Source organism: Diadema antillarum, unplaced genomic scaffold (assembly GCF_040938485.1).
Source record: "Diadema antillarum isolate AM-2024a unplaced genomic scaffold, OU_Dant_1.0 seq00001083_RagTag, whole genome shotgun sequence".
Taxonomy (NCBI): domain Eukaryota; kingdom Metazoa; phylum Echinodermata; class Echinoidea; order Diadematoida; family Diadematidae; genus Diadema; species Diadema antillarum.
In genome coordinates, this window is record NW_027271903.1 from 145,281 (window position 1) to 157,351 (window position 12,071).

A 12,071-nucleotide genomic window follows, 5' to 3' on the forward strand; every position below is an offset into this window, starting at 1 on the left:
TTTCCCATTGGCTAGACTTGTTGGTGCCAAATATTGCATAACAGGTATGAATTTCCTGCCTTAGGGACATCCTGCAGTTATTTAGTAGCACCAGAGTTACCCACAGGTGTAAATCCAGGTCAGTGGGCATGCATAAAACTTGCCTCATCATGCTGGACAGTCCAGCTGCTGACAGACGGATGTTTGAAATCCTTTCCTCATGAAAAGTTCTCGAGGGAGGTGTTTTGTTGGTCAGCTTTATGTAGCTATTTCACCTCTGTTCTCATCAGCAAATATTCAGAAAGATTATTCATGTTTTCCCAGTTATTCCAATGACTACTCATAGTTTGTTTTTGGTAGGACATATTAGTGATCCATGATGTTCTGTTGCCATGGTGATAACACCAGCTCTTTAATTCAAAGTGTCACTATTGATGACTTGGCCTAGATTGTCAATTGGAATGTTACATGTGAAACAAATTGGGTTTTTGCCTAAAATCAATTTCCATGTCAATCCATTTATATATGAGGAGCTGTGTTTCTCCTTTAAAAAGGGAGATATATTGATCTATGTTTGATCACAGACTGGGTATATTGAGTTAACCAGACAGAAGTGAGTCAATGGTGAACTGTTAACATCCCTTTAAAGGGTCGAAGGAACAATACAACATTGGATTAGTGAATAGTTTGGATTATCCCATCGGAGGCATTTGCATTATGTGACATAGAACACATTTTTGGAAATATGCTCTACATGCACATTTGGACCACATATATCATGGTGCATTAAAAAAAAAAAAAAAAAAAAAAAAAAAAAAAAAAAAAAAAAAAACTTTGTTTCAATTTTACTTTCATTTCATCCATATGTTTTTTCTTCTAATGGATGCATTGAAAGTGTCATCATTCAAGTGAATGTAACCAAACTGGTTGAAAACTGGAGTAGATTTCTACAGTGCTCACATTCATGGTCCTACAAACAATGGAGTGTGATATATGATTTATATCTTGCAAATGTTGTGAGAGGGAAAGATATAATTGATTGTCTTGATCAATCTGCATATAGTTCCCCTTCCAAGTTTTGCAAAATTGGAGATTCATTGTTACAGATATGCAAGAAATAGCCAACTTGCAAAAATATTGCCTTTGTAACAGATATACAATGTTTATTATCTCTGAGGTAAGAATCTTCTAACTTTTCACTTGAAAGAGATGGTATTTATTTCTTATTCTATAAATGGAATTCAAATTTAGCCACTCACAAAATTGTCTTTTTCAAGTCATGGAATCCGGAATTATTATATATATCATACAGTAGCCCAGCCCAATCTTTGGCTGTTCGTAGGCCTCATAGAGGAAGGCCAAGGTAGTGGTAGATTATCCAAGTTCTCCGACTGAAGGAAGATACTAATTTGCTGCTCCTCATCCCACCCACATTCTCCTTTACTTGTTTCCAAGGGGGAAAACACAATTTTGTGGGTAGCCAATTGTTCAAAGTCTTCTAGAAAGTTCTTATTGGTTTTTCACCATTGTAGTTGTCATGTTACTATAAATACTAGATTTTTAAAGTATCTTAATCCTCCCCAAAACAGGCAAGACACTTGCCAACAATGCCCGTATAAGGATGAGATTATTATGTCTCTGGCTAACAAACTGAACCAAACCCAACCACCCTAACCCATCCTAACCAAGGTTAATGCAGACAGCATAAGGTTATGTCTCAAGCATGGGCTAACCACAACCACACTGGATCGTAGAGAATATCTTGCGTGCTGCAAACAAACCAAAACCAGTGTCTGTTTCTTGAAAGGTGGAAAGGTGCCACCATGATGAGGTTTATTAGGCTAATATTTTGTGCAGTTTTCCTGTTGTTGGTGTTGTTGTTCCTATCCCTTTGATACTGGGGATTGTTATGTGACTGTTGCCGGCATGTAACATGTAATCTGAGTCAGTCACTGATCTGACGGGGAGTCCTGGTGATTGGGAGTCTGGGTGCCGACCGTAACATGTGTTTGCTTGGAAAGGAGACTGTTAGACGCAACTGTCCTGGAAGATTTTACTTACTGCAAATTTTTCTTTGCCGGAACTTGACATTGTACCAAGCTGTGATATATTGTCCCTGCTGAATTCCTTTCAAGGTGCATTGTTAGGGACATGTGCTGACTTGTAAAAAGACAGACCAGAGAATCAAAGCAAGGCACAGCCACTTGCTGAACTGTTTCTCAAACCCATGACATGTTGATTTTTTTTTTCTTCTTGTGAGCGGATGCCATTGTATACTTTTACGTGGATCATGACATGCTGTTGAGAGTTTGTTGTTGGTTCTTCCTCCTGTATTATATCACAGAAAATTTTCGCAGAGATCTCATGAGACGCTTCTGTTTGAAAAGGAAGCTCTGCACATTCATCTCTTTGTTTGTATTCATCTTCTTTTTCTTTTCTTTTGTAGCAAATTTCTCATAGGCATTGCGATCAAAGCAGTTGCAAGTGACGGGCTAAGAGTGAGAGCTAATTTGGAGATTTGATTGTCATGTGGATAAAGTCTGAAAACACTGCCTTTTTGAAGCCTGTTTAAATAAGTGTTGGGCAATCTAATGTTTGATTCATGTTGGGTAATGTGGTGAATATGAATCTTCCTAGTAACAAGAATGTTATAAAGAGAGCTAGACATGATGAAGGTTTAGGTTCAAGAGCTCCTTGTTGCCAAATAATAGCTAAAGAGCTTTACATTCTCATTCTCTCATTGTTCTCTCATCATTCACTGCATTTGTTGTTTTCTCTTTGTATTTTCCTCTCATACCAGATGGCCCTTGTAAAGTCGACAGACAAACTCTACCATCACATACCAAAGGAGCAGCTTACAAAGACATTCGGTGGCACATTTCAGTACAACCACGAAGAATGGATCCGATTCCGCATGGTACTTCACGTGTCTCTCACAAGCCCTTTTGTAATCTTAGAGGAACCTCTTGCAGAAAGAAGCCAGCACTTCTGAGCCTTCTTGTTCAGTACAGGAAGAAACCTGGCAAATATTAGTCAGAAAGACTCACAAATTACAGGATTGTTATGTAATAGCAGAGAACACAAAAACTCTCCTTTTCTGTGTTAGTACTGTAGAATCCTCACACACCAAGTATTTGATTTCACTTCTTTTTATGGTCCATCTGTCCAGTGAAGTATACTTTCTGATTAAAGTTCATTCTTCAATGCATATTCAGTTCTAGGATCAGATAATACAGTGCTGAGTATAGCATTTGAAAATTTATGGTTTATTGAAAACTCAGTGAGATTAGTGGTTTAAATTTCAGCTGTAATGTACAAATATGTAGGAGTAAGTGTGTGTTAGTTTTTGTATGTCTTTAGTGAGAGTGATTTCAGTTCCAGTTGTTGTGTGGTCTTTAATGTCTGTAGACAGTGATGTAGTTCAAATGGGATTATAATAATAAGATTGTTTATGAAATCTGTCATAAATCCTCAGAAACATATTAAGAGACTACCAGATCTTACTCCTTTTCTGGGTAGGAATGATTATGCATATTTTCCTATTTTGTGACTTATAGTCCCAGAATGATGTTTGTAACAGACAAATTTTAGCCTAATCCATGAGTAATTGATCAAACAAAGCCCATTTATGTCCAATTTATGTAGACTAGTGGATTATTGAGATAACAGAGATTTTCCTGAAACCATGCAAAATATATCAACACAGATTATATGAGCTTGGAACTAATTTGTTTTTATGAATGACTTCAAATGAGAAGCATAATTCTTGTAAAATATCTTCATAAGACTTCTCTTGCCTACATATTGCGATGTTTCGTGTTGTATTCAACCATAAGAAAAAAAGAAAGAACTTTGCCTCGTTTATCCTGTTGGACTTCCAAAACTATGCTCACCCTTTAATTGTTTCATATAAGTAGCCGTCTGTTTGTGCAAACTCTTGAAGTCTGCAAAATCTGTCCAGTTGATGTCAAGTGGAATCATAAACACTCTTCCGGTCTCCAAACAACTGATTTTTCCGCCACTCAAATATTGGTTGATAATGTTTGATTTGACCCTTGACCTTTCATTGATTACTTCAGAGGTTGGAACCCTTCATGTGTGGCTGTAAGAGCGCTGCCAAGTTCCTGCTGAGCTCCGTTGATGAGCTGAGCCGAGGACCGGGACGTGCGAGCTCGGAGGACCTGCGGCAGACCATCGAGAGGTTAAGGGTCAAGCGGCAGGAGGTGTACGAAGACACCAGGATGGCCAGTCTTCGCAAGGAAGGTGATTTCATCCTGGAGACACTGAAGAAAGAGGAGGGGGCCCTCAGGCAGACTGAAGACTTCAGGTTAGTGCATCCCTTGCTGCCATCTTTGATGCAGTCTCATTGTCAAAGTCAATGGAAACTAACTTTAACACTAACAGAATTGCTGAAAAGGTCTAAAGAGCTACTTCAAACTTTTCACAGTAAGCTTGGGACCACCCAGCATATTAATTGTTTTTCGGCAAAATACCGGCCTTCTGTGCAGTTTAAGCAGTAGTGCATTGGAGAAAAGGAAGAGAAATTGCCATTATACAGCAGTCCATCTGATCTATTTTGTATCAGTGACGGAAGTTATTCTGATTAAATGCTTTCCTATCTTTGTGGTGGATGGAAGGTTGCCAGTCAGGTATAGGACTCCAGCAAGCATTGTAAGCAAAAAACAAAACCACCACAAGTTTTGAAAGCATCCCAAACTGAGGTACTTAACAGCTGCTGTTCAAAGCACGCTTTGCGTGGTGTATGCTCCATGCATTTTCCCATGGCCCTCTGGAGAGAACAGCCATGAGAACATTGAGGTTTAGTTTGTCAGTTTGTGGCTATGAATAATCTTCAGCATGAAGAGGCCCTAGGTCTGTTTATTTCATTTGGAAAGCCTGAATGGATACTATCTGTAATCTGCACAGATTTTTTGTGATCACCATTGATATGTTCAACAAACGGGTAAGTTTTGTGTGGAGTGTTTACATACACATTCATATCACTCTCTGAAGGCTTGAGGGTATTCAGTCATCTTGATTGGGATGAAGTATGTTTTAAGCTGGCCAGTTAGGTTGTTGAATGGCTCTGACTTTGGAGTTTTGTTTTGTTTTTGTTTTTGTTTCTTTGTTTCATTTCCATCTGAGAAGATGGCTGGATAGGCCATATTCAGCTGCAATATAGCTGGTCTTAGGGTCCAGTTGGATGTAGGGCGGGACCACTTCACCGGGTTAAACACCCTTCTCTTTGTGAGGAATAAATGAAGCGGGATCTTTTACATACATGAGTTGTGACTCTCTCAGACATGGGACCTCAATTTTATGTCCTATCTGAGATGAAGAATGCTTTGGATGTATTCAATACCACACTTCCTTTTTATCGAAATGAGTACATTTTACAAACCCGGCTAATAATGGATACCTTACTTGAGGAACATACAGATGATGTGGAATCTTTTATAGTACTTTTGAAGGTCACAAAGTGATTTTCAAGTCATTCCATGTGTCATGATTAACACATGTGTTCTTTAAAATTACTTTCACCAACAAAGATACTCATAGCCTAAAAATAAAGAGGAGGTTGAGGGGGAATGTGAATTCCAAACCGATAAATCAATTATATAATTCTTTGGAAGAATTGAAAGAATTTGATCCTCCATAATCAATTTCATAGCATCTTTCCTTGTCGTATGAATGTATGCATTTTACAAGTGAAGTCCAAGGCAGGTAGCTATTTTTCCGTTGCCATTCTGGCGAGATTTGTTGTTGTGATAGTGATGTTGGCTAGTTATCATGATGTCGTTGGGTTTCCCCTTTGGAGGCTGCTCCCAATGTCAAGAGTTCAATGTCGGTTTGGCTTTACCTCCACTGTCCTCACTCTTTCAAGGTGAGAAGGTTTTTACCAGGATTATGACCAATCTTTTCACTAGTCTTTTGACTAGTCTTTTGACTAGTCTTTTGACTCCCCCCTGCCAGGGTAGATAGAGGACTACCCTGACAATGAACCCTGCATGAAAAAAGAAAGAGAGGGGAGATATATTATCTCTCAGGACTGATAATAGGCATCCTGCTTTCATACCAGCATCCATCAAACTGGCCCTCTTTTTTTGTCGGTACCTTCCGTCGTCGGATTACTGAATGGCTCTGACTTTGAAGGTGAAGAACGCTGAGGATTATTCCTGACCCAATTCAAATATTGGGGTCCAACCCAAGAATTATGGGTTATTCAACTGTATCCGCCGTGTGCATCGTCCCTTTTTTGAGAGTTTATCATTCAAAGTGTAGAACAAATAGTTGACTCCATACGAGAGAAACAGGCCACCGTAGACCTCAGGTTTTTGAACCTGGAAGAATTGTACTTCTAGTTTTCACAGCTAATTGGATTTCTTCGGACATATGGTCTTGAAAAGGAATATTAGAAGTGGTAGAGGTATACAAGACGACTATTCATATGTGTTCCGTATGACACAGATGTTTGCTCGGTATATTTCTCATGAGAGTTTAGTAAGATGATCTGAAGCCAAAATGTCAATGTACTTTTCTCACAATTGATACGAAACCCTTGTTAACCATACCCAACCAGTGCATGGTTTAACATATCCTGTATATGTGTGCATCATTAATCCCCTCCCATCTAACAAGGTGTTGGATACCTCTCTATATCTCTCAGGGTCCCTCTATTTTTGTCATGGTTGTTTTTTTGTTTGCTTTATTTTTGTATTTTTCCTCAAAAGACATGAATACAAATATGACAGTGAAGTGACATTCACATTGATATAAATAAATATTAATGTAAAATGCTAATCATCTGAACGTACAATTTGTAACTTTATTTATTAATCTAATCCTAAAGATACTTTTATACAATATCATGACATTTGTTGGATCTGCTAACAGAAGAGAAATGAAAAAACGTCAGTCTCTATGTGAATACTGATGCTGCTCGAAGAATGACATAAATTATCTGATATCTTAGAAGAGACGATGAGAAAAGATAGATTAGTACTGTAAGTAGAGCAAGACATGATATAGTGATGTCAAAGTACTCTGGTCCATTGTACAACAGTGGTCCACCACATCCTTCAGTCAGCAAAGAATTGAAATGGAGGGGGAAAATGGACATATGGCTGTTTTAGTTCAGTGGCGCCGTGTAAAAACCCTCTGATCTGTGGTACATTAATCAGCTAACTAGATGTGACATTTTACTCTATTTTTGAAGGCTTGTTGCTACCTAAGGCAATTTCATTCACCTCCTTTTGTGCATGATCCACCATCTCTTGTGTTTCAGGCAGTTAACTCTTTTTGTCATTTCCTACAATCCTTTGAATATATATCACTTTATTTCATCTATATATGCCTGATTTATGCCAAGACAGAGATAGGTAGGTAGATATATGGTGGAATAGATGGATAGATGGTGAGAGAGAGAGATGGATGCAAAAAGTAAAGCTGAATGCATGGATAATTAGATGATAATTAGATGATAATTAGATAGACAGATGAATATATCAGGGATGTAAGAGTTCAGATTTTAATCTGATTCCAGACCCTTTTTCTGCCTAGAACCCACTTTTCAGATTATTATTTTTTTTTTTCATTTCAGTTGCATTGAAAAGTTCGGTTTAATGCACTCAGACTTTTTTTTTTAAGTTTGAGATTTGTTCAGACTTTTTATGCAAGTGCTTTCACACCCCTGAAGTATAAATGGAATGAATTGTAAAAGAATGATTGATTGATTGATTGATTGATTGATTGATTGATTGATTGATTGATTGATTGATTGATTGATTGATTATTTGATTGATTGATTGATTGATTGATTGATTGATTGATTGATTGATTGATTATTTGATTGATTGATTGATTGATTGATTGATTGATTGATTGATTGATTGATTGATTGATTGATTGATTGATTGATTGATTGATTGATTAGAAAGAGTGGAAAAAGAAGAAGAGAAGCAAGTGAGTTAAAGAGTGAGGGTCCCTGCCAAGTACAGAAAAGAAAGAAATACTTTATGTTTGAGTTTGGGACTAATACTGTAAAAGTGGACATTTTTGCACGACTAATTTTCGCACTCAGCCCAGTAAGAAGAGTTTCGTGTGTTTTTAATTCCACGGAATCAAGACAGTAAGTACTGGAACAAAATGGCAAGCAAAAATATTCTTGTGCTTTTATTTTTGGGCTAGGTTTTGGTTGCGCAAAATGTGCGAAACTTTCAACACCACAAAAATTTCCACTTTTGCAGTACTTTGTTATGTGACTGTTCACTCACATAATTACCATACGAGCTATGTGAGGTCATTGATCACAAGAAGCTGTGGGCGTTTTGGTGGTTTTTTTTTTTTTGCATTTTTTTGTTGTTGTTGCTGTCTTCTTAGATATGAGTGCCTAAACAAACTATTATAAGCATAAAAGTAACATCATGAAAAAAATGTAAAGCTTCGATGAATTATTTCATGTATTGCAACTGATTGACAAATTGCCCTACATCGACGTAAATAAGCACTGAATTGATCAGTGTTTTAGTAGTAGCCATGATAAAAAAATCATGGGCGTACATACTCGAGCAGGATTCGAACCCACGACCTCCTGATCACCGGACAGGCGTCATCTCCACTAGACCACCGAGCTTTCGCCCGACAGCAAGTGTTGGTTCTAATCCTTATAGCATGCAGCGGGTACTGCTTTTGTTATTCAAATTTATGAAGTTCTTCCGTCGTGATGTTTTCATTGCAACTGATTGACAAATTGCCCTACATCGACGTAAATAAGCACTGAATTGATCAGTGTTTTAGTAGTAGCCATGATAAAAAATCATGGGCGTACATACTCGAGCAGGATTCGAACCCACGACCTCCTGATCACCGGACAGGCGTCATCTCCACTAGACCACCGAGCTTTCATGTATGTCTTTGTGAAACATATCCTGCTGCATGTCTAAGTCTTTCTGCATTTCAGTTATTAATTACTTTTTATTGATTTTAAGCATTATGTACCATCAATAGGAATTCCCTTATCATTTGGATGAATAGAAAACATATATTTAATCTTCATTTTCTGTCACTTTATTTGTCTTCTTGTCATAAATCATACAAGAAATTTATCAGTTGAGGACGACATGAAGAGCAGACTGCCATCTAGAATGTCCTGAGGTGGTCTGTAGTAGTCATAAATTTTCTCTCAATTACTGCTGTCAATCTGGCTGTAACAAACTTTCAATGACTACCTATCATCTGACAACAAGACGCCATTAGCATGCTGTTCAATAACCTCCCCTCAGATCTGTGAACGTAAAAAAAGAACAAAAATCAATCCGTCCTTTGTGAAAAGGCAAAGGTACCTACCAAGCCAGATTCCTTTCCTTTTGCATGTCCAATCTAAACTGCTGGGTTAATAATAGTAGGTAATTATCAGGAGACCTAAAGGAATGAATCAATACAAAACGTGTTCTCCTTTGTGATACCAAGGAGTGATTGTCATGGACCAATCGTGCGATTGTTAGCCGGACAGATTCTCATTTGGTGGGTTCATGGTCTAAACGACTGGTACACTGAGAGAGAAGTGTGTAGTGCCGCTAGGGACTCGCAAAGGTTCAGCCGGAGCTTTCAGACCCGCTCATCTGGAATAATTTGCACAAAGGCTCAGCTCTTGTACTGTGGAGAAGTTTTTCAAGTGCGGAGGGGCAACTTTGATGGTGGGTTGTCGCTAGTCTAGGGTCCGTTACTCTCAACGTCCGCTGGCACGCTGTCGCGACTGGAGCCTCGTCCAATATCGTCTATTCATTCTGGGGCTTCCTATGATCCAGAGGAAAATTTGGGAACCCTTTGATAGCAGTTCATGCTTGATGTATGTAAAAGATTATTCTTGCAACTGTGAGTCTGTAAGCAATACTCTATTTGATCCATCCAGATATTATACAGGACTACAAAGGAGTCATAGTTTAAAGGGAACTATTCCCTGTGGGGGAGATCTGCGATTTACCGCCTTTATTCTCTTCGCTCGTGGATCGGATTATTGCCAGAGTATTCAGCCGGAGAAATATCATTGTGGAGAGAGCTCCCCTCTGCGTTCTGTTTAATCTCACCCCACGGAGTATTACCAGGTTTCAGAAATGGCAGCTATGTGTTTGATGTCATGATACCATATTAGCTGCGGATTCATACAGGCTGCCGTGGTGGAAAATATTTTCCAGACTTTTTTCCAGTCAGAGCAGATTTTATTGACTGCTGTCAGCAACTTTTTGAGAAAGAATATAGGTAAGATGTTTACTTTGCAGGTTTGTAAAGTTTATGTCCACTAGATGCATTTTTAAAAGAGTTTCAAAGGTCAAAAGTCTTGTGTACCACCAGGACATTCTTGCCCAGTGGTTCTTCAAAGGGACATATTCTTTCTTTTTCTTGGTGACTAGCAGTCAGATCAAGCTGAATTACTGTAATAAAGTGTTGGTACCTTGGAAGTGAAGGCTGTTTTATTGATACCTGCATATTTTCATGTGAAATGTGTCCTGACATGTGTTTTTCCATTCCCCCTCCAAAGGGCATGCCTTGAAACATGTGAAAAAGGTGATCTCATATTACTTACTGGTTAGTTGTGTAGTACATGAACAGCTCTGTTTTCTATTGTGACAACCAAAGAAGAAAAGAAAAAACAGATTGAGTATACAATGACTAATGGCCTGACACTGAGCAGATCATCTTTACTCTTTGAATACTTTCATCCTTTGTTTCAGAGGTGGTAAGTATAGGAAAGTCTCTTTTTTTTTTGTATGCGTTATTTCTTCTTGAGTGGCAAGAAAACCAATCTTTGTAAAAGAGAGGACATTAGCATTTTTTAAAGGTAACTGCTTGTGAATTTACCTACAAGTTGCCCTGTATTAGATGTAAATGATATGCTTTTATTCTAGACATACATTGTAGTATGTGCTTAAAATGTTGCATTTGGCAGGATTTGTGAGTCTTTAGTTGAGTGCTGATCATATATTGGTATTTACCATTACAGAGCTGCCAAGTCTTTCTAATTCTAGATGAGGCTCTCTGAATATAGATGATTGATATATATTCATGTCTCGACATGAGAATGTTCAGCTTTAATCTATATATTACAGAGTCCAATGGTGTAGTGTGGATTTTCACTAGTATCATTATTCATTATTCTGCATTCTGTCAAGTTACACCAAAAGAAATGCTCTCAAAATTGACAACCAAGCAGCTGTTTTCAAAATGGATGACAAATAATAAGTCTGACATTCATGGAACCTATAGACTGGTTGGAAACCAAGTCTTCTCAAGTTGAACATTGTCAGCCTTGTTGACATCTTACTCTGATTAAGTTGAATATGTGCAGTGTGCTTCATGTGATGAATTACAGTGAATATTCACTTATTTGACATTATTTGCAACCCTGTCCCTCAATGTTTGGACATTCTCAAAGCTTAATACATGTTTCTTTACTCACATCATCACCCACTGCAATTTATTTCATATAGATTTCATCTTTAGTCATTCGTGCTGCTTAGCTGATTGATTTCACCTTTTAGTCTTGCTCAATTTTTTGAATAGATAATGACTTCATTGTTTTACACTGTAAAGTTCGTTCAGATGGTTACATAAAGGACTATACGAGTACCCTATGTGTGTGTATTGTTTTGATATCTTGAAGTACACCCACAACATCAACAAAGGCCACGTTTTGATCGCTTTTGCAAACAAGATGATTCGCCAAACCTACAGACGTCTCTTAACGTGATGTCGTCGTAGAATATGAATCACGTCATAGATCTGTCGTGTGCTTTGTTTGCAGTCTCTTTTCAACTTATTCTTCTCATTTTATGAAAGCATCTATAGGTGTAGGCGGGTGACAAAAGGAAACAGTAACATTACAAGCAATCTGTTTGCTCAAGGTGCGCATGGGAAGACCGATGTACGTCGGGCCATAAATGCGCATGTCGATGTGTTTGCCGAACCATGAAAAGCAAGTTGTACCCAGCAGTGAGAAAATATGCTCCGAACAATTACATGTGTAGGTTCAATAACAGTACCAGTGTGGAAAGTTAGGATAGGAAACCAGGAAGTGTCAAATTCACAAGTGATGT

The 12,071-nt window shown here is 38.1% G+C and overlaps 1 protein-coding gene across 1 annotated transcript in view; it reads left to right on the forward strand.

The window, feature by feature from the left end:
- LOC139743466 (puratrophin-1-like) overlaps positions 1-12,071 on the forward strand; it is a 130,167-nt gene that overhangs the window by 81,649 nt on the left and 36,447 nt on the right. The window contains exons 10-11 of the mRNA XM_071653951.1: positions 2,780-2,896; positions 4,059-4,306. Coding sequence (XP_071510052.1) covers positions 2,780-2,896; positions 4,059-4,306 — 365 coding nt within the window. The remainder of the gene's footprint in view (positions 1-2,779; positions 2,897-4,058; positions 4,307-12,071) is intronic.